Source organism: Ostrea edulis, chromosome 5, assembly GCF_947568905.1.
Source record: "Ostrea edulis chromosome 5, xbOstEdul1.1, whole genome shotgun sequence".
Taxonomy (NCBI): domain Eukaryota; kingdom Metazoa; phylum Mollusca; class Bivalvia; order Ostreida; family Ostreidae; genus Ostrea; species Ostrea edulis.
In genome coordinates, this window is record NC_079168.1 from 85,973,502 (window position 1) to 85,997,663 (window position 24,162).

At 35.0% G+C, this 24,162-nt stretch overlaps 1 protein-coding gene across 1 annotated transcript in view; it reads left to right on the plus strand.

Moving 5' to 3' along the window:
* The window catches only part of LOC125650663 (uncharacterized), a 196,027-nt gene that overhangs the window by 78,541 nt on the left and 93,324 nt on the right, over nt 1-24,162 (plus strand). Inside the window, exons 28-36 of the mRNA XM_056166606.1 lie at nt 8,051-8,140; nt 8,691-8,827; nt 15,334-15,420; nt 16,981-17,067; nt 17,266-17,344; nt 18,920-19,000; nt 20,711-20,824; nt 21,085-21,233; nt 23,578-23,646. Coding sequence (XP_056022581.1) covers nt 8,051-8,140; nt 8,691-8,827; nt 15,334-15,420; nt 16,981-17,067; nt 17,266-17,344; nt 18,920-19,000; nt 20,711-20,824; nt 21,085-21,233; nt 23,578-23,646 — 893 coding nt within the window. The remainder of the gene's footprint in view (nt 1-8,050; nt 8,141-8,690; nt 8,828-15,333; nt 15,421-16,980; nt 17,068-17,265; nt 17,345-18,919; nt 19,001-20,710; nt 20,825-21,084; nt 21,234-23,577; nt 23,647-24,162) is intronic.

Genomic DNA, 24,162 nt, shown 5'->3' on the forward strand with positions numbered 1-24,162 from the left:
ACAATAAAAAAAATCCCTCCCAAAAAACAACAAAACTATAGACACAGAACGCACACGATACCCAACACTTGCACACTTTTCTCACCAACGATAAACACGGAGAACAATTTAAGTGCAATCCACATAAAAAAATATAATGATGCACAAAGATTTCATTTATAACGCTAAATGATGGCACTAAAATCACGTGCACATCAAGGGATTTTAGAATGTTCACTGAGGTAAATGCCGTGCACGAATCAGCTGATAACGTGACTGAACAATTTGATTGGTGTATGGACGAGATTTACGAACACCCAAGCTGCATGTCCAAACAATGGACAATTTTTTTAATTGAACACTTCCTTTAGTCACCCATGTCCAAGCAGTTACCCAAGCTGTTTTAACATTGCTACTATAAATTTTGTCCTTTATGTTTGGTACCAAAGCTGTCCGTAAATAGAGTTTTAATAGCGAAGGTAATCACACGATGCTGAACATGCATGTGATTGAGAAATTCTTATTTTATGAAAAATGAAGAAAATTTTATAGAGTACAATTTCTAAATAAACATTATTTAATTGTTTATCACTGGCTTCGATATGGGTATTCACCTGTACTGATGTCGCTTAAGATCTATCAAAGTGTGATCAGTCAGTTAAGTGTCTCTAATCCCCAAACAGACCAGGCTCCGGGATCATGAAACTGTCTTAAAGTTAAGTCAAAATTTTGACTTTAAATTAAGATTTGAACTTATAGCTAAGATTGCTGACTTAAATGGATCACAAAACGAACTTAAGCAAATCTTAACTAAGATTGTCTTAACTTAAGTTTAAGTCTAGAATCTTAAATTGCAATGGCAACAAGGAACTCTTGCGTAGAGGTAACAATAGGATATAAAAAATATATGACTTAAACAACATAGTCAGTGTCTAAATCGTCTAGTTTATGATCACTAATGCTGACGCAGGCACATACATGTAACACCCCCCCTTTTATAAAAAGAAAACTTTTTTCGTTATTACATACATGTACTGTACATACAAAGGTTGATGTAATAAATTTGACACACACACACACACACACACACACACACACACACACACACCCGTCGCCTCCCTCTTTTTAAAAGTAGTAATGAATGAAAGTGGAAATGTAAGAGTGATTGAAGCGATAATTTTATTAAATTCAATACATTTATTTATTTTGTCGACTGCGTGCATTATAATGGGGTTCCACTGTATTTACAACCAGTTTTGCACCATTTCTTATAATATGAGGTCTGGGGAATGAAGCATTTTATCATCCTGTTGTGTTTTTTTTTAAAAACTGCATGAAAACAACACTTTTTGTGCAATCCATGTTTCTTATTTCAAAAACACTGAGCACATCGGAGAACTTGGTATATTTTCCCATCATTATATAACCTTGTTTTGACTGATATTGGACATTGAATGAATATTTTTTCAATCATTATAACCTTGTTTTGACTGATATTGAGCTTTGAATGATTATTTCTTCTATCATTGATCTTGTTTTGACTGATATCGGGCATTGAATGATTATTTTTTTCTATCATTGACCTTGTTTTGACTTATATCGAGCATTGAATGATTATTTTTTTCTATCATTAACCTAGCCTGTTTTGACTGATATCAGTCATTGAATGATTATTTTTTTCTGTCATTGACCTTGTTTTGACTTATATCAAGCATTGAATGCTTGTTTTTTCAATCATTGACCTTAAATTGTTTTGACTGATATCGGGCATTGAATGATTATTTTTTACATCTACTGCACTAATAACACAGAATTTTGTGTGGAAAAATTCAATAAAACGCATTAGCACATAACAATAAAAATCTGTTTTTAAAAAAGATTTTAATGTTAATACTTTACATGTTCTCTATAAGATATGCTTTAATACTTTGAAATTTACCCCTTAATTGAGATTGACAGAACAGTGACACAATGCTGATGGCCATTGTACTGTTACAGATAAGTTATCAAAACAGGTTTTAACAATTATCTATTAGTCATTTTGACAAATCCTGGATTGAAGTCATTATGTAAAATGGCTTCCACCAAGAAGAGATCCTTATTGGGGTCAGCAGACAGGCCCACAAAAAGAAAACAATACTTCTGTACCTACCAACACATCTGGGAAAACTACTTTACATGGATAAAAAAAGTTATTGATTGAGGGCAGCATGAAGCTTATTGTCCTTTGTGTAACTCGCACGTCTCTATTAGGTCTGGATCTAAATATAATCTGACAACACGTGCCAAACGCAAAATCATGTAAAAATACTTAACACAAAAGTCATCTAATTACTGTCGTAATTCTTGCCATCATCTTATAATTGTTAATATTGTAAAGAAAATACACACTGAATTTCGTAAATGCCCTCTTAATATCATGTAAATTTAATAAATCTACATGTCCTGTTTTGTATATATCTGAGTCTTCAAAATTTTTAAATGTGCCACTATCAGTTACAATGCTTCTCTTCAATAAAATAGTACATACACACATTTTTGTTGCAAATATTTTTATTTAAAAATATAAACACTTATAACACATAATCCTAATAAATATGTCGTGAATGCCATTACGCATTATGACCAGATTTTTTGCCTTCCAAAGAGGGTCATGACCCTCTTTTTACATGTTGGAGGTTGGCAACTATGATGTAGAGTGGGAAGGCCTCTACCAAAATTGTAAATTTCATGATCCCCGGGGTAGGGGTTCTGACCCCAGGGCAGGGCCAAATTTACTATATAGTGTTTATGTGTAAAACGCTTAATAAATAATATCTTCTTTAGTGCTGTTGATACTAAATTGAAACTAAATGATTTTTAGAAAGAGCAGGTAATCCTTTACCAAAATTGGAAATTTGATGATCCCTGGGGTAGGGGTTTTGGTATCAGGGTAGGGCCAAAATGGTCACTTATTAAAGAGACACTACAGCTCATTTTCCACATTTTAATGAAGTGTTTTTTAAACCATATATTGATAAAATGATAAAATTCACATCGATACTGACAATTTTGAACAATTGGGATGCATCAATTTACTCTCAACTGCGCTTTGAAGATCGTTCGGAATTCAAAGATTTCTTCATGCTGACTCGGACTTTTGAATGCTTATTTACATCACGTGGTTTTGAATGACAGCAAAGGTGTTGTGTAGGAAATTATCTAAATTCCCCTTCAAGGGGGTCCACACTCACCTTTCAAGTACATAAGATTATTCCCTGCTCCTTATAATAACTAATTATAAATCATTATTTCAACAAAAACCCTTCCATGTTCCCATTGACCGATGTTTTTACAACTAACACGTGTCATGTTCAGATAAAAATAGCACTTACTTTCAAACGTAGTGTCTTCGCAGCTAGTCTCAATGGCAGATTTAGGGGGCCAGTATCCCCCCTCCCTTTTTACGCCACAGATTGTGAATGAAAATCCAAATTTTGCACCCGAATGGCCGATTACTTTGGCTAATCTTTTGACTTTCACACCCCTCTTCGGAAATCCTAGATCCGCCACTGAGTTACATGCGTTTCTCCGAGCTCTCTGTTTTCCAACGGTCATACTGATCCCAAGGTAAATTTTATTTCACGCATGAGTTTTATCTCATTCTATTTTTACCTCTTTTCTCACAGAATCTGTCAAAATTCTAGATCTATCAACTACACTTTCTCTCACTGGACGACATGCTGCACTGTTTACTGTCTATGTGCATGCATCTGAAGACTAAAAGGAGGAGACTCGATATTTTTTGTATAGGCCATCAAAAAGTATTAATTTTTACGTTAAAACGATAATTTTTAACTTTAGATAAGTGTTATTTTCGTAAAGTTCATACTTTCAACAATGCAACAAAAATTGAGAAAGCGCTGGGAAAATTGTTATTTCATGATTTTTGCGCAAAATGAGCTGTAGTGTCTCTTTAAATATGTGAACAATAGACATTTTTAACATCTTCTTGATAACCACCATTCCAATTCTTTTCAAATTTGGTATGAAGCATCTTTGGAACCAGGGGGACATAAATTGTAAATTTCAGGATTCCTGCACCCCTGGGGCGAGACAAAAACTTCCCAAAATTGACCAATTTTCATGTGTAAGAAAAACTAAATGCATAGTGATGTAGAGCAGGAAGGCCTCTACCAAAATTGTAAATTTCATGATCCCTGGGGTAGAGGTTCTGACCCCATGGCAGGTCCAAACTTACTATAGATAAGATAAGATAAGATAAGTTTATTCCAATTTTGGGCCCAAAGGGCATAACAGTAAGACAGTTTATAAAGAAGGAAATTCAAAAAAGAAAGAAAGTTTACAACATTATAACTACAGGTTACATAGACTGCAAACTGCATGCATGTGGATGCAGCATGTTGGGGAAACAAGTACATACATACTATATAGTGTTTATGTGTACGGAAGCCGATAGGTGCCAGGGTATAGAATTAATATTTATTTAACTGGCGGCCGCCACTTAATTTAACTGGCGGCCGCCACTTAATTTAACTGGCGGCCACCACTTATTAACTGGCGGCCGCCACTTATTATCTGGCGGCCACCATATAAATTAAGTGGCGGCCGCCACTTAATTTATCTGGCGGCCGCCACTTAATTTATGTGGCGGCTGCCACTTAATTTAACTGGCGGCCGCCTCTTATTATCTGGCGGCCGCCACATAAATTAACTGGCGGCAGCCATATAAATTAACTGGTGGCCGCCACTTAATTTATCTGGCAGCCGCCACTTAATTTATGTGGCGGCCGCCAGTTAATTATATGGCGGCCGCCAGTTAATTTAACTGGCGGCCGCCACTTAATTTATATGGCGGCCGCCACTCAATTTAAATCATTTATATGGCTGTCACCAGTTATTCAATTCCTCTCTCTTTATCTCTCTCTCAAAATGAAAGGGGTGCAATCCATCCCCAATGCTTAGTAATATGTATGTGATATATATATATTATATATATATATATATATATATATAATTAAGAGCATTAAATTATTGTTTTTCGATTGTACTGTTAAATACGTAGAACCACAGGGCTGACCCTCCATTTTTTTGAACGTTCAATTTCTATTATTTTCACATTTAAACTAGATTATTTTCACATGTGAAATAAGATTAATTGGCCCCCACCGCACTCTTTTGGTGGTAGTAATAAATGGTAAAAATGTAATAATGAATGAACTGATCAATTGAAGGATGAACGGAGCATCCCTCCCTCAAATTTAGGAGTACGAAGTTTGGACAAGAGACATTTTAGGTTCCTTTTCTGCTTGTCAACAATTGTAGAAAACAATTTCTCCTCCGACTGTCCCTATACACTTTGAAAAACGATGCTGCGTGTTTGCGTACTATTCTAAATCTTTCCAAAATAATCACTCAGCGATACGAATTACATTGTTTTTGCAATTGGCAGCCGCCATATATAAATTAAGTGGCGTCCGCCAGATAAAATAACTGGCGGCTGCCAGTTAATTTATATGGCGGCCGCCAGATAATAAGTGGCAGCCGCCAGTTAATTTATATGGCAGCCACCAGTCAATAACTGGCGGCCGCCAGATAATAAGTGGCGGCTGCCAGTTAAATTAAGTGGCGGCCGCCACATAAATTAAGTGGCGGCCGCCAGTTAAATAAATATTAATTCTATACCCTGGCACCTATCGGCTTCCGTATATGTGTAAATACCTAAGTAACGTCTTCTTTAGTGATATTGCATGATAATAGATTGAAACTAAATGGATATTTAGAATAAGCAGGAAGGCCTCTACCAAAATTGTAAATTTCATGATCCCCGTGGTAGGGGTTCTGGTCCCAGGCTGGTTCCAAACTTAGTATATAGTGTTTATGTGTAAGTTTGCTGATACTGTATAAAATCTAAATGCATACTTAGGAATAGCAAAAAAGGATGCATCCAAAAAATGGCGAATTTCACAACCCAGGGCTTTTATTCTAGGATGGGTCCAAATTAGTCATATGTTTTAATGTTAATACACCTACAGTAAAGTATCTCTATCTCGAAGTCCGAGGGACCTCGAAAAAAACTTCGAGATATCCAGGGGTTCGAGATATCCAAAATCGATCTTGAATATTTTTTTTTTGAAGGGGGATATTTGATGCATAGTATGAGATTTGCATTATAAACAACAACCCCGTTGCCATTTCTTATAGTTTAATGCAAGTTGATAAATTGATATGGCAGAATTTCAAAGACAAACATTTCTGTTTTTTTTAATATATATAAACCTCCCATTGAATTCACAATATGTTAAATGATCATGCTTGTATGCTTATTTTAAGTTTACTAATGTCTAGGCTCGATTGGGATGTAGCTATTGCGTTCTAGTGAAAGAACCTATCACGTAAGAAACAAAAAAGACGGATTTAAAAAAACCCAACTTTTAAATGTTAATTAAATAAAATTTCGTGTTTTCTCTGTCCTAGTTTTAATGACGAAGCGTGTATTATTAAATACAATATCGTTATTATGAGCATTACCTTCAAGCACACTTCGACAATTTTGTACGTTTATCTAACCCACATGTTAATGATATAGCGTGTGTCCTTCAAAACACCCTCCCTGGAATCGGGCGTGTTAGTTCATAATTGGCGGTGGACTTAATCCGTAATGTTGGAAGGCTTCACTAATCACCCAAGCTGTTGAACTATTTATTGTGACCTGGGTCTACTCGGAAAAGGCGAGCATGGATTAGCGGTCATTAATTATAATTGGTGTAGCCGCAGGTGTGAATTTGTGACTTACGACGCCAGGTATGGTAAGCAGAGCGGAAAATTGACTGCACTTCGAGATAAACCAGGTGAATTTAGGGCAAGGGACCTTGAAAATACTTCGACATAAGCGGGGTATTCGAGATTACCGTGTTCGAAATATCAGAAGTTTTTTAAATCATTTATATAGGGAAAACGGCCGGGACCGGCGGTCGACTTCGACTCAAGCGGGGTATTCGAGATAAACCATATTCGAGATACAGATATTTTACTGTATTATATTATGTAAAGCCTTCCATCTGTGAATGCACTTTTGAGGGCAGTGAAGTTTTAAGAACACATCTAGTTTTATACTGTTGCTGAAAATTAGAATTTAGCTTAGGTATTCAGATTAGGAAATGTTTTCTAGATTTCATAGCCCTTGGGAGTAGTGATACTTTTTCACTAGTACTCAGGTGACTGATAAGGCCTGTGGGAGTAGTGATACTTTTTCACAAGTACTCAGGTGACCGACAAGGCCTGTGGGAGTAGTGATACTTTTTCACAAGTATTCAGGTGACCGATAAGGCCTGTGGGAGTAGTGATACTTTTTCACTAGTACTCAGGTGACCGATAAGGCCTGTGGGAGTAGTGATACTTTTTCACTAGTATTCAGGTGACCGATAAGGCCTGTGGGAGTAGTGATACTTTTTCACTAGTACTCAGGTGACCGATAAGGCCTGTGGGAGTAGTGATACTTTTTCACTAGTACTCAGGTGACCGATAAGGCCTGTGGGAGTAGTGATACTTTTTCACTAGTACTCAGGTGACTGATAAGGCCTGTGGGAGTAGTGATACTTTTTCACTAGTACTCAGGTGACTGATAAGGCCTGTGGGAGTAGTGATACTTTTTCACAAGTACTCAGGTGACCGTAAGGTCTGTAGGCCTCTTGTTTTCATGTGCGAGAAAATTTCGCGAGATTTGCGAGAACCTGTACATCATCCCAAATATTTCTCGTCACGAACCAAACCTTGAATGTCTGTCATAGGCCCGAAAAAGGCGTGTTTGCAAAAATTACTTGCCGCAAACCAGTTTAATTACCACAAATGAATCACGAAATAAAGTATCTGCAAATAAAAGTTGGTTTACAGTATAGGGAAATAAGGTTACTCTCTGTCATTGCTGTGACCTCAAGCACACTTACTCTCTGTCATTGCTGTGACCTCAAGCAGACTTGATTTCCTATATTCAGTCAATAACCTATAAGTATCATATTTTTAATGTTTTGTCTTGTGTAATTTTGACAAAATTTGCTCTCAAATTTAACAGGAAGTGCCACGTTGAAGCTGAACATCATCAGTGGAAGTAGCTTGTATGACGAAGAAATTAGAGGTGACATTTTGGCAGGCAGAAAGGAGGGTATGTAGGGAGATTTTGTTTATCATACAACCTGCTAAGTCAACAACTTCCAGTGGTTTAAGTTTTGTGATGATTGATGTATCATGTCTGCAGAAAGATATCAACATTTAAGAATTATAGCGCAACACCTGTGCAGTCCGCTTCACTGATGTATTCCAACCTCTATTTTCATTCTCAATTTCATCGTTTTTTTACACTGTTTATTCTGAAAAACTGTGTATTCCGACAAAAATTTGGTCCCCCATTGCATGTCAGATTAGACATAATACGCTTGATTGGTGATGTGTATACGCAACCTCCATTTTGAGAGATCAAGAGTGAAAAACAATAAATTATATCTTATGGGACCTAGGTTTCACCAAATGAGAGATTGAGAAATTTGAGAGATGGGGAATTGCTTAGTTATATAGAGAGAAAAATAAAGACCCTGATTTCACTTAGAGAGGTCAAGAACTTCAAGAGATCAAAGTTCAAACTATTGAGAATTGCTTGTGTATTTTTTTTTTTTATCAACCATGTAAAATATTCTTTAAACTTCCTTGAATTTCAGAGAACCTGAAACCATTTTGTCAAGTGAAACTGAACAGTCATGTGGTGTTTAAAACTAAAGTCAACAATACATCAAAACCCAGATTCATTGAAAAGACGGAGTTCCAAATTGATGATCCCGACAGCGTTGTGGAAATTGTAGGTGTATATGATTTGATTGTTTAGTTGTTTTTCATCTCACATATGCCTGGAGCAGCAATTACTATATAACACCATATTTTCAACATGCTCATGTTTTCCAAGAACAGATAAAAGTTGCTATTTACTTCTGAAACACTTAATGATTGGAAGATTATGCCAATCATTTTCCTTTCATTTGTAACCACCCAGATCCAACTGTAAATCCATCTGTTTCAGTTCAGTTACTCTATAGAAAATTGTCAAGGTTTAGCTTAATTCAGTTTTTATAGTATAATAATTCCGAATAACTTTTGCAGTTTAAGAAATAATATATCAGATCTTTCAGTTTTGGAGGGCAGCTATATACTTGCTACTTAAAGATCTTTAAGATATATTTTCAGCCCTTATGTCGACCTTGGGGTCAATATATCAAATTTTGAGATTCATTCTTATTCCTTTAAGCTGATCTTGGGGTTGATGGCCTCATGACCATAAAACAATTAATTCTCAGACAAAAAAGTTCTCGACTCATATTTTTCTCATACGGTACCTTATATTATACTGAAGAGTTCCTACAACAGCTTCAGATCTTCCCAATAGATACCGCATCACATACCCCAAAAAAATGCTTCTCTGATTACAAAGTGGTTTCTCTCTCCGCTGGGTAAATTCTCAAGGGTACTGACTAAAACCAGGTCTCGGTCCCGTGCGGTCTTCGGTCCTCGGTCCTGTGACTAAAACCTGGTCTTCGGTCCCGGTCCCAGATACTTTTATTCGATGAAGACAGAATATATCAGGATATTTGAGCCCCATTTCTCAATAACTTAGGTATGACATCTCATGCCTGCATTCTGATAGTCAATTGATCATATTATTTTCTTCTTTCATAAAATAATATGTGAAAACTCCGGAACCGGTGGGACCAAGAAATAAAAACAATGCTAAAAGCCGGTACCGGTCTCAGCATTTTTCCTCAATAGCCGCTTTAATCTACCTTTTTATAAAAAGATAAGGACGTGATACTCAATGGCATCCCTTTATATACATATATTTCTGATTTATTGTGTGTGTAGGTTTTTTATTCCAATATTCTTTATATTTATGTCAAAATCGAACTCAACTACATGTACGTGACATTTTCTCCCAAATGATCGCGTTACACTACCTTTTCATAAGAAGATAAGGATGTAGAAGGGAAATAATATATATGTACGTATCTTGGTGTATTAATTTGTTTGTAATTTACAGTTAGTTTTTTATTTCTTCTATTCTGGTCAAAATCAGTTTTCAAAGATTCATGTTGTGTATTCTGAACCTGATCTCTTCATATGGGTATTTATTATATACCCATCAATGTATCGTTCTTTGATACTGTGGATTTCACAGCGTGTGATCCGGTTTTCCGGATCACCACCCTGTGGTTTTCTGATTCCGTATCCTCTGAAACTTGAGGTCACAATGGCGTCACAATGCATCAACGCAACGTTTTTTGCTTAAAATATTGGCCGTGTCACAAACAAAACTGCATAAACAAAACATAATTTCACTGTATGTCTGTAGTTTTGATAATTTGGATTACATTTAGTATCATATAAATGTGGATTTAAAATGCATAGGGGGTATATAATAAATTTATCATTACTACAGTAACTTGATCCGAAGAGTTGGATCACATCTTGTTGACAGGCGCGGGTCATCAGATCAAACTCAACGCTTCGCGTCTCGTGTGATCTGATGATCCGCGCCTGTCAACTCAATGTGATCCAACTCTTTGGATCAAGTTACTGTAGTAATAATATATATATATTTTACATATATTTGTATATAACCAATGAATAATAACTATAAAATATTTCTTCCTTTCTTATTTCATACTTAGTTTTCTAATTTTTTCAGTTGTGGTTCTTTAAGATACAATGCTTTAAAAAAAATTCCACCTAATATATTTATAGTACATGTGTATCTATAAAAGGGTGTCATACATAGAGCACATGCTCACCAAAAATGTCAGATTCTGTATACTTATACAGAAGATACCCTCTGACTTTAGATGATCTTCAAATAACCTATGGTATGTTTTACTGTAATATTATGTGGTAACTATATTTATTGTGAATAGTTATATACGCGTATATTTACAAACATATTAATTATGCTGCACAAAAACTGTTTGTTTCCTATTTTCAAAATATATTATTTCACAGTGCATAAATTTGACATAAACTGACAAATTTACGTACAATGAAATCTATACATTTATAAATATGCAAGACATGCATGTAAATTCATTTAAGAAATAAATTTCAGTTTTGAAAATACAAATGGGCCTACTGTTAGCGCTTCATGAAAAGTATGCCTGCGTGAAGCATTTTATATCCTCGTGTATTTTTACTATCCATTCAAAAGTTATGGTTTACAAAAGTAGGTCAAATTTGAAAGGTGAAGAATTGTAAAGAAAGGTCTTATCACAAGGAGTACACATGTGAAATATGAAATCTCTATCAACATGCATTCAAAAGTTATGCCGAAGATTCAAGTTTTTGCTGACAAACAGATGGATGGACCAAAAACTATATAAATGCACCCCAAATATCTGATTATGGGGGCATAAAAATGAAATTGAACATTTGCTTTTCAAAAGCATCATTCTTGTATTCAGAATCTTTCTGGAAAAGGGGGGGGGGGGTGTGTTGACAAGAGTGCACATTAATTTTGTTTCGCTATCAACAATAATTATTTTTCATGTTTCAATAATTATAGTAAAAGAGGGTGTTGCACCGACATGGGAACTTTCCCTAATCGGAGCTCCGTGCCAGCACTGGTGATGTAGAACTGACCTTCATTCATATTTATATATACTCATTGCGTATTTGCCATTTAAATACCTGTAGGATTCCCCAGTACTATAGGGACAAGCCTAATACATTTTATGTGTCAATACATTATACAAGTAGTCTAAAGATAATTTTTGAAATCGTGAATATCAAATTGTCTTCTTTTTTCCGAGTATCAGATACAATGTATACGGTTACATGTTATGAGTGTATCAAATATTTGATATTTCATACTATACTACAGTCCAAAAGCTCTTATACTCGTATGTATTATTTTCTACAACCAACAATTGGCAATTGCACTCTACTTTGTATTATTAGCTCTTCTGAGCTGAGGGCTTAAATAGCTAATCATATGGCCATATGTCTGGCGTGCGGTGTGCGTCAACTTTTTGGAAAAAGGGCTATATCTCAAGAACCCCTTGGCCAATTATTGTCAAATTTGTCACAGGGTATCCTTGGCCCAAGGGCTTTCATTTGTACTAAAACTAGGGTAGTGACCCTTTAACAAAGGGAGATAATTAGGAAAATTCAAACAAAAGTAGTGATTGCTAAAAAATCTTCTTCTCAAGAACCACTGGGCAAATTATCACCAAACTTCTGCATAAAGATGAGGATAGGTTGTAAAAAAAAATTTGTTCAAGGCAGATCACTAATCAATATCAAAGAACAGAATAAATCATTGTTATTATCATTACAAAACACAGAAATTGTTTGGTTAAAAAGTGGGAGAAGTTCTGAATGAGAGAGAAATGCAAGAGCCTTCAGTTATCAATCTAACCCTTATACATGTACATGTAGAGAAGAACAAGCAACAAGCGCTGGTATACAAAAATGAGGCAGTTTCAGTTAATAAATACCTCGTCTCCACCCGAATTATCATTTTAATATTTTCAAGTTTGGGCAAAAGCACAATTTATTATATTTTATTTTGTCTCACTTGACAAGAATTCTATATAAGTTTATTATTTTTCTTAAGCCCCCCCCCCCTCTATTACTTAAAACAAATGATGCTACACTGTACATTTCAATGCACATGCATTCGTGCCCAAATGTCAAATTGATTTGACAAGTATTTCTGATTATTTTATGCCTATATTTATGAGAGAAATTGTCAACAAATGTACTTACTCCTTTCCCCAAATTTAAAACATTTGAATTGTTTGTCTCTAATATAAAGATGAAATATTTCTTGTACATTTCTGCCCCACATATGATATACATATAGTTCAGTACAATAAACAGTTTTATCTGCATTGAAAATATACAAATATTGCACAATCTAAATGTAAATTCATGGTCACGCTATTTATTTTGTACGTACGTATATTAATTCTGGGGTTATTTCTTCAGGTTGATACGATATACATGTATTTACTGTCAGTGAAGTGAATAACGCAAAATCTACGTGGGAATAAACCTTTTATCTATTTAGAAGCGTTCAGTTGTCAACACGAGATGCATGTTCTACCCGTGTTGGTTGTTTAATGCATTTATCTTGACTCTTTTCGGGGATGTTTTTTAATTACGTGTAATCCAAACGAACACGCTCGTAAATTTTGAAGTCATGTATGTACACTTGTAAATTCTTGGCGCTAATTACTAGACTATCTTTATTTCGCATGCATCGTTTATACTCTTGTATTAAGAAATTAAATAGTATGCATCTTATGTCAAAATATATAGTTACATGTAGTATACCGAGATGACACACCCAATATTCATGATTTATGAAAACGTCGAGAATTCTAAATATAAAAAAATACATGTTTCTATTTTTCATGTATATATATGTATCTGTAATACTGTAAACAATGTACATATGAAATTTTGTTTTGTTTGTGCGTGATTGCTACGTGCATTGATGTGAAAGAAGTAGGTACAGTTTCTAAAGTCATTTGGCCCAAATATTGATGATTTCACTTGGAGCTCAAACCCTGGCATTCAAATAAGGAATAGATTAGTAAACCCACAATCCGCTCTGTTTCATCAGCAAAATGATTTGTGTCATATGACGAGAGCTTGAAGTTGGCATAAAATTGCAAAAATGGCATTTTCAATGAAAATATCCACAAATTCAGGTGGTTTTCCTTTCAGAAAACATACAGCGCATGCTTCGAGCAAATTCATATTTAAGTATGTTTTTCATCTTAAAATAATACACAATATATACCATTTTCATTTTGCTTGACAAATGCACACATCTTTTCCTGAGCAATAATCTGTATGACATTTGACAGTTTTCAGGCTTATTTTGAAAAAAAGGCCGGGAAATGTCTTATTCATGATGTCATAAAGCTATCCATTTAGGAATATCATTCTGATTTTGTTGACATAGTATACTTGGCATAATTATTTTACTTTCTTAAAATACTGATTAAGGTTAATTCCATGCAGACACATTTAATTATAGAGAGAATTTTTTTTAGCCTTTTTATGTATACAATTGTATCTTGTTCTTTACAATCATTTTCATGAGAAATATACATCCAGTACTTCCACAAAAATGACCAAACAGATGTATTCATATATATATTTTCTACCTGATTATAAAGTAAGTACAATCCAAGGAAAAAATTCGATATATACCGATTCAACCATTTGCGTTCACTCTGCGTTCACCGTTCACCAAATTGTGTTCACTGTTCGCTCTGCGCACGTCCACCGTTCACTCACCGTGCATTCACCGTTTACTTACTCTGCGTTCACCGTTCAAGTGGGAAAGTAGAACGTTTCAGGGACTGTATGATATCCTACCCTGGGGCCCAGTGCAGGGGGTCACAATTTTATGCGATATGGCTGTGGAAAGGATATATACTCCACAGTTCAGTATAGTTTCAACGTTTGATTACTCTATCTCTGTTTAGTGCACCTGTCAACATTATTTTAAAAGTATCTATCAAGAGGTAAATTGATACTTTCATTTAATTATGTTTGATTGTGCTTGGGTATTTATATCTCCCCTCTTCCATATACTGCTTATGTACTTCAGTCTGTTCGTCTGTCAGGCTGGCTGTCACAGAATCTTGTGACTGCTTCTCCTCCAATATGACTTATCGGATCGGCTTGAAACTTTGTACAATGCTTTTTTGCCATTTGTAGATGTGCATATTGTCATGACGTGAGAACAGTTATTTTTCTAAAAGTTATAGTGGGTTTAAGAAGGTCCATGGAGGGTGTGAAATAGCTTGTGAACACTTCTCCTATAAGGCTCATTGGATATAGCCTTGAAATTTTATACAATACTTCATTATCATTTAATGATTTTTATATAGACCTGACCTAGGGATCTAATATTTTCCTACAATTTACAGTGGATCAAAGAGGAGTGTTTTATAGCTTATTTGTTCATATATAAGGATATGCTCACTTTCCTACTGGTACTTCAACATAACAGTCATTATATTTGTATCATATACAACAGTGACATTGTTCACATCATTGTTATTTTCTCCATCTTTTTCCTCAATGCACTAAGTCTATGTTCCTGTTCCTGCTTTCTCGTCCATACCGTGTAGTACATTAAGGGGAGGTGTGTGTGTGCAATCGGGAACAATTTCAATTTGGAAAGAGGGAGTGGGGGACATATTTGTTTAAAACATTGAAAACATCCAAAAAATGGTTGCAATTTAGCAAGTTGATCATGAAGACAACTTATATTGATCTGTCTGTGTTTTGTCTGATTTTCAGGAAGTGTATGAGTATGACCACATTGAGAGCATTCTTTTGGGAGTTGTCATTTTAACAGTACAACAGCTGAGAGAACTGACCAATCAGGTTTCTTATTTCTATACTACCCTTACTTTACAAAATGACCAACACAATACCAATGACAATTTGTGGTCTACATATATGCCATGGTGCCTGTGAGATTAAGTGTACGATTTTCCGAATGATTTTAAGAGCATTAGAAGAGGCTAAGAGGTATGATGTTTATATTTACATTACATACGGACATTGTGCCACGTTTTGAGCAGGCTACAAGCTTACGATCTTAAAAATTTGTATAACTTCAAACTAAACAAAATTATTGTAGCTAGAGGCCATTGAGTCCATGATGCCATACGAAAATCTCACAGTCACCGCCTGCCATTCAGATATGTTTAATAATTCTTAAGTAATTATGTTAGGAACAAGATACTTTCTGCTCCAAATGATATTTTATAAGAATTCATTGCATGTAACAAAAAATGCCACTGATGACGCATGTTACCTATGCTAATTTGTGAATATCCTAGCCAAAATTTTGCAAATTTTTGTACATGTTGTATCAGAAGAAAATGAAAATTGAGATGTATATACATCTAGAGTGAGAGGAATGAGTTTGGGTTGCAATTTTAAATGAAATGATTTTTAGCTCACCTGAGCTGAAGGCTCAAGTGAGCTTTTCTGATCAAAATTTGTCCGTTGTCTGTTGTCGTCGTAAACTTTTCACATTTTCATCTTCTTCTCAAGAACCACTGGGTCAATTTCAACCAAACTTGCCACAAAGCATCCTTGGGTGAAGGGCTTTCAAGTTTGTTCAAATGAAGGGCCATGTCCCTTTCAAAGGGGAGATAATAAAAAAAATGCAAAAATAGGATGGGGTCATTTAAAAATCTTGTTCTCAAGAATCACTGGGCCAGAAAAGCTGAAATTTTCATGAAAGCTTCCTGACATAGTGCATATTCGAGTTTGTTCAAATCATGGCCCCCGGGGGTTGGATGGTGCCACAATAGGGGATCAAAGTTTTACTTGCAAATATATACATGTAGGAAAAATCTTTAAAATCTTCTTTTAAAGAACCACTGAGCCAGAAAAACTGAAATTTACATGAAAGTTTCCTGATATATTGCAGAAATCATGGCCCCCGGGGGTTGGATGGGGCCACAATAGGGGATTAAAGTTTTACATACTAATATATAGGATAAATCCTTAAAAATCTTCTCAAGAACCACTGAGCCAGAAAAGCTGAGATTTACATGAAAGCTTTCTGACATAATACAGATTCAAGTTTGTTCAAATCATGCCCCCCCCCCCCCCCCCCTCCTGGGAGTTGTATGGGGCCACAACAGGGGATCAAAGTTTTACATACAAATATATGAGGAAAATCTTTATAAATCTTCTCAAGAACCACTGAGTCAGAAAATCTGATATTTACATGAAAGCTTTCTGACATATTTCAGATTTCAGTTTGTTAAAATCATGACCCCCAGGGGAGGATGGGGTCACAAGGGGGGGATCAAAGGTTTGCATACAAATATATAGGGAAAATCTTTAAATATGAGCCAAGTAACTCAGGTGAGCAATGTGGCCCTTGGGCCTCTTGTTTATTTTATTTTTTTCTTCGTCTTTAAGGAGGAATCAAAATTTCATCACTTGAATGGGACACGGAATGGAAAAATAAACCTGAAGTGTAGCTTGATCTTCGATGACAAGGACAATGTACAGTATTGTTTGATAAATTTTCCAGTAATTTCATGACAGACTTGTATTGAATTTTGGGGCTGTATTTTGATAACAGTGAAGAGGAAACAGGGAATTTCAATTGACTTCTTGTCTTTTTTGTCTAATTCTTCCATTTAGTTTTAGTTATATACATGCAGATATAACTAGGCTAAGCATGTTTTACTCTTTGTTTAGGAGAAGGTTTTGTCCAAGAAATTCTCCAACTCCCGTGGTGACACATACTTTCCAAAGTGCTGCACATGGGTACCGACAGGTATCTGTGATTTTGATGATTTTCACGATTCCTTTCAAAGAAGTGGGGCATACAGTAAAACATGTGTATAACAAATTCACACTTATTGTGAAGTGATATTTATTCCCCTATGAAAAGAAAATAAGGAAAATTTTAGTGGATGTATCGATGTTTCATTACAAAGAACTGTATTCCGCTCTGGATGTTCACTATAACAACCATGTTTTACGGTATAATGAAGTTAGGTTAGGACAAACTGTTTTCTGTTGGCCCTGTATAATGAAGTTTGGTTATAATGAACTGTTTTCTGTTGGCCCTGTAGGTTCCCTATAAATGTTTTACTGTATTTTACTTTGCACATTGTGATTTGTTGTTTAATCTGTCAGTAGACAGTATGTTTTTATTTGAAGGTCATTAAACTTCATAGATAGGTTGGCCTTAAAATTGACTGAGATGACCCCATTGACTTTCTTTACAGTGCACACACCAAATGTCTGACTGAGAAGTAGATAAACCTCTAATCTTAGGACAGATTGTATAGAGATTGTCTAAACTTAATTCATTATGTGCTTACAACCTGAACTCTGTGGATAGCCTAAATTCAAGGTCATTCTCTGAGGTTTAGTTCGATCTTGATGAATGAGCTGAAAGCTTATCCCATTCATAGGTGTACTTAGATAAACTATCTCTTTGATATAGATCAGAATTCATGCATTTTCTTGACTTTTACCCTCATTATTTTTGTCAAGGTCATTCATAATTCATTATTTGAAAAGGTCAGGTCAGCTTAATAGTCTATGCCTTGAATGTTACCTAATTTGAAAGCTGTTCTTGTTGAACCTGGGTTGTTTAGTGATGCAAAGGTCTAGGTCATTCTTGATGTTTCTATTTACTTAATCACATACCAGGTATATGTGTATTGATCATACTTTTGCTTATGACTATAAGGTTTAGAATATGTGTGTATTTCATATAACGTTTCACTGAGTCTCTCGTAATATTATGTATTACCATGTTCATTAGAGTTTTCTTAATTAATATAATGCAAAGCACAGTAGAAGAGTCAGATATAGGTTCTTGTCTAATTATTTATACCTGTCATTGTCAGAGTACCCTAGCATGAGCTGTACATGAGTACTTTAAAATGCAGATACATAATGTAAAGCGAACATATCTCTAGTAAATCTATAGGTCCATGGCGAACTTTCTATGTAAATGTAACCTATAAAATAGAATTGTTTACAGCAAACATGAATATAGCAAATTCATAGCTTACTTAGTTTTATTTGTAAAAAAAAAAATCCATATTAAAACTTTAAGAGATGACAATGGAGTTATATACTGTCGTGTAGAAAATGATTATATACATGTTGCAGTTTTATCATTCAAACACAATATCCTATCCTCAGGGCAGGTAAATACTGTATAAGTATCATTGAAAGTCATCATTATTTGCTATATAACAAATTTGTTATAAATTATTTGACAAAGCTAGGATCATATGGCAGATTTTTTTTCTTGCTTCCTTAGAAATTCTCTATATCCATGTTTTACTGTAGTTGGTTGAGGTGATCTTGATATTTTGTGGATTTTCAGTGGCTGAAGCAAACATTGCACAAATGGCTGATGTCCTAGAAGAGAAGATGAACAGTAGAGATCAGGTTTCCAATATTCAAGGTATAACCTATTCAACATTTTGGACTCTCTTCCAGATTTACCACTTAAACTAACCCCCGCAAAGTTATTTATGATAGTGTAAGTCTAATATGACTTTTGAGAGAAGAAAATATATAAAAGGATTTATGATGTTGAAAAGTGTGCCACTATAATTTGATACATGTAGATGATTTTTAAAAAAATCATGATATTGGGGTATTAAAACACCAGTAAATCAAGCATGAATTTACAAATGAAATCATACATTTATCAATGGATGTACCAACATTCTTTGGCTATTAGTAATATAGGATTGACACTATGAATTATTATACCTCCCGCGAACGAAGTTCAGGGGGGTATATAGGAATCACTCTGTCCGTCTGTGCAGTTTCGTGTCCGGGCCATAACTTCTTTGCTCTTTGACCATATTTGGCACACAGTTGAATCACTATGAGACGATGTGTCGAGTACCTTCATGACCTCTATATGACCTTGACCCTTGACCTCAAGGTCAAAATTAAAGTTTTTTTTTTTTTACAATGGATTCGTGTCTGGGCCATAACTTCTTTGTTCTTTGACATAGGCATACCATATTTGACGCATGAGTGTATCACCATGAGACGATTTGTAGGTTACCTTCATGACCTCCATATGACCTTGACCTCAAGGTCAAAATTAAAGGTTTTTACAATGGATTCGTGTCAGGGTCATGACTTCTTTGTTCTTTGACATAGGCATACCATATTTGATACATGAGTGTGTCACCATGAGACGATGTGTCGGGTACCTTCATGACCTCTATATGATCTTGAACTTTGACCTCAAGGTCAAAATTGATTATAGGGTTTTGACATAGTCATACCATAAGACATGGGTGTATCACCATGATACTATGTGTCATGTACATTGATGACCTCTTTATGACCTTGACCTTTGATCTCAAGGTCAAAATTATAGGTTTATACCATGGATTTGTGTTCAGACTATATCTTCCATTTTCTTCTACAAAGGCATACCATATTTTTACACTCAGGAAAGAGGTAATTTATACCTATTAACAACACCCTTTGGGAGATTGGGGTAAGTGGAGGGTATTCTTAGTGAGCATTGCTCACAGTACCTCTTGTTTTGTTTGCTTTGGTAAGAATAAAAAAAAATAAAAAATCGCAAACTTTATGATGGTTCGAACATTACAGAATTTACATATCATAAATTATTTTGTTTATAGAGATATATGAAAAAAAAATGAATCAAAAGTTTGAGGTTTGGTATTTTGTTGTTATACATGTAACAAAGAACCAGGAAATTTATAGTCTCAATGCTTATAATTCCATTTCTATACCATATATGTAATCCATCTTGTAAAATACACATGCCCTCAACTTACTTCTTAAAAGATAATATTAGAAAATTGCCATCCTAACAACTTTGTAGCAGTGTACAGTGTGTTAATCTATGTCTTCAGGAATGAATGTGAGCATTGGACAATCTCAATGCGTTCTCCTATAGATTACATGTTAATAAATATATCATGACATTGCTGTTTCACTTTTCCAAGAATCAAAACTTGTAAAAGTTGTCAAGAACATTAATGCATTACAGCAGAGAAACATGTGAAAATTGTAATGAACATTGATATTTAACATCAGAGTAGATGTACATGGAAATCTCAAGTTAAAGTTATGAATGTGAATGTTTTATGAGCATTGATGTTTTAAACCCCAAAAGGAGCTGTTTTGTTGGTGCTGCCCAAAACAATCACAAAGGAGATGGTACTCTTTCCAAAGTGGCACTCCATGGAGTTAGATGAAATGAGATTCCATCCCATGTGTACTTATAGATGTGAGTCTCTCTCTCTCTCTCTCTCTCTCTCTCTCTCTCTCTCTCTCTCTCCAAACTACACCATGGTTCTACTGTAAAAACCTCAAAGATTAAATTCTTTCATTAATTATTTCTAATCTCTATATATAATTTTCCAGTCTAGGCATAGATCATTGAATGAAAAACCTTTGTAATATTAGTTCAATCTTATGATTTCTTAATGTGTTTATATACCATCTGAAGATTTCAACTTATACAACCTTGACTTTTGACCCTTCCAGTGGAGAACAGTCGTATGAACAGTGGTGAGGATGACACTTGGGAATGGCATTTGATGGATGCTCCAGGGTTTGAGATGCCTGAAAACAATATCTCGCGTTCCGCCTTCCTGTGGGTTACACAGTGTATACTACTGAATTCCCAAACTAAGGCGAGTGATTTTGAAATCCTTGTTACCTCGGTCGGTTTAAGAACACATTCATATAATTTAACTTGCTGCACACAAATTTTTCTACTTCCTTTTGAAGAGTTTTAATTGTTATATTTTTTAATAAAGATTTGGGCATGTTTGAAAGTTTCCTTTCTGTAGAGTATTTATTGATACTTACTTACCAACAAGGTATACCTAGAGTAATTTTTTAATCAATGTGTGAAAAGAGTTGAAGCGATTACAGAGTTTCTCTATGTAGGAAAGCTCTGAAAACAAATACCCAGTAAACACTAGTAATTTCATCAACTTGACTTAATTCACTTTGTAATGTTATTTTTGCATATTTATTCATACTTTGTAAAGAAATATTGGAAAAACAAAGAAGTACGATTTGTTTGTACCAAGTGTCCTTAAAGATCATTTCGTGACTGTAGAACATTCTGTAAATGGAACAGAAGCTACTGTAGAACATTCTGTAAATGGAACAGAAGCTGTTGTAGAACATTCTGTAAATGGAACAGAAGCTGTTGTAGAACATTCTGTAAATGGAACAGAAGCTACTGTAGAACATTCTGTAAATGGAACAGAAGCTACTGTAGAACATTCTGTAAATGGAACAGAAGCTGTTGTAGAATATTGTGTAAATGGAGGAACTGAAGCTACTGTAGAACATTCTGTAAATGGAACAGAAGCTGTTGTAGAACATTCTGTAAATGGAGGAACAGAAGCTACTGTAGAACATTCTGTAAATGGAACAGAAGCTGTTGTAGAACATTCTGTAAATGGAACAGAAGCTGTTGTAGAACATTCTGTAAATGGAGGAACAGAAGCTACTGTAGAACATTCTGTAAATGGAACAGAAACTACTGTAGAACATTCTGTAAATGGAACAGAAGCTGTTGTAGAACATTCTGTAAATGGAGGAACAGAAGCTTCTGTAGAACATTCTGTAAATGGAACAGAAGCTGTTGTAGAACATTCTGTAAATGGAGGAACAGAACCTACTGTAGAACATTCTGTAGAACATTCTGTAAATGGAACAGAAGCTTCTGTAGAACATTCTGTAAATGGAACAGAAGCTACTGTAGAATATTCTGTAAATGGAACAGAAGCTGTTGTAGAACATTCTGTAAATGGAACAGAAGCTTCTGTAGAACATTCTGTAAATGGAACAGAAGCTACTGTAGAATATTCTGTAAATGGAACAGAAGCTGTTGTGTAGAACATTCTGTAAATGGAACAGAAGGTACTGTAGAACATTCTGTAAATGGAACAGAAACTACTGTAGAACATTCTGTAAATGGAACAGAAGCTACTGTAGAACATTCTGTAAGTGGAACAGAAGCTGTTGTAGAACATTCTGTAAATGGAGGAACAGAACCTATTGTAGAACATTCTGTAAATGGAACAGAAGCTACTGTAGAATATTCTGTAAATGGAACAGAAGCTGTTGTGTAGAACATTCTGTAAATGGAACAGAAGGTACTGTAGAACATTCTGTAAATGGAACAGAAACTACTGTAGAACATTCTGTAAATGGAACAGAAGCTACTGTAGAACATTCTGTAAATGGAACAGAAGCTGTTGTAGAACATTCTGTAAATGAAGGATCAGAAGCTGCTGCTACTATGAGAACTTTCATGTTCAATCTTGCTAAGGCATATAGTTATGGCCCTGTATAGAATAAATTGAAGCCACCATGTCTTAATACGCCTCTCTTTCGGGCGGAAAATTTCGTACGGGAATGTTTAACTAATGCGGCCAAATAAGATAACAGCTAGGGTTCGGTTTCCTTGAGAAATACATAATGTAGATTTTATATCATTTTGAATTTTGGTCTTAGTGAAGGGTATCCGGGATTTTCGACCCTCATAGAGTGATATTTGTTAGAAGCTTGATCCTTAGAGCCTCCCTAACCCTGGATTTAGGAGATATCACATGAAATTCAGCTGAAGACTGTAAATTTTAGAAGGTTGTAAACTTCATGAAAGTTCCGTAAATCAGGAAAGTTTTAAATTGATTTAATTTTGCAATATTGGGTCAAATTAATGTCAATTGATTTCTATTTGATCAGAATTATTTGTGATATCTGGTCCAATTTAAAATGTAGGCGGCCCTTTAAGTTGGTTGAACAAAGTGTTAAGCGATGACCACTTCAGTTAATGGGATCTGTAGTGAGGAAAGCTTCCACAGTGCTCATGTCTCTTGAATGATTAGTACTATGATGACTTGATGAGTAGAAAGAAAAGATTTGATGTTGTATGAAGTGAAGATGAATTCTATTTAGAATTATTACCTGTGAAGTAACTCTGTTAGTACTGATTGTATGCTTTTCTGTTTTCAGTTGGAGCTAACAAGCTATGGGAAATTATTTCCAGCATTAGCACAAGAGTCTTGCATTGATGCTGATATGGTAAACAGAGAACACATATTTTTTTTCATGAAATGAACCCAGTGAATTTAAAATTAACACAAACATGAAAAAGTGAACAATAAGAAGATAATGAAGACGGATAAATCTTCAAACTCATGATTTAAACTCTCAAGGTGGAAGATTGGGGGCATTATATAGTGTTTTGGTCTCTTTGTCTTTTTGTCTATCTGCAACTTAATTAAACTATGGTCATAAATTCTGATACAAGATTGAGACAATATATACTTGGTGAATTGAAAGATCAAAGCTGTTTAACTGATAAGCATGGCTGTTTTAAGGGGAGGGGAATACATACATGTATGTGTAGTGTTATGCAAACACATCTTGTTTGATTTATGTGTTGGGTGCATGCACTGTCACAGAACATTACATAGCACACCCCTTCCCGAATTTTTTATGATATAAGAATTGCATACCTTCTCCCTGAAGTGCATTGTCAGTTTTGCTTTTAATTCGCTCTTAATTTTTGTTTGATATAAAGATTAAGCCATCTTC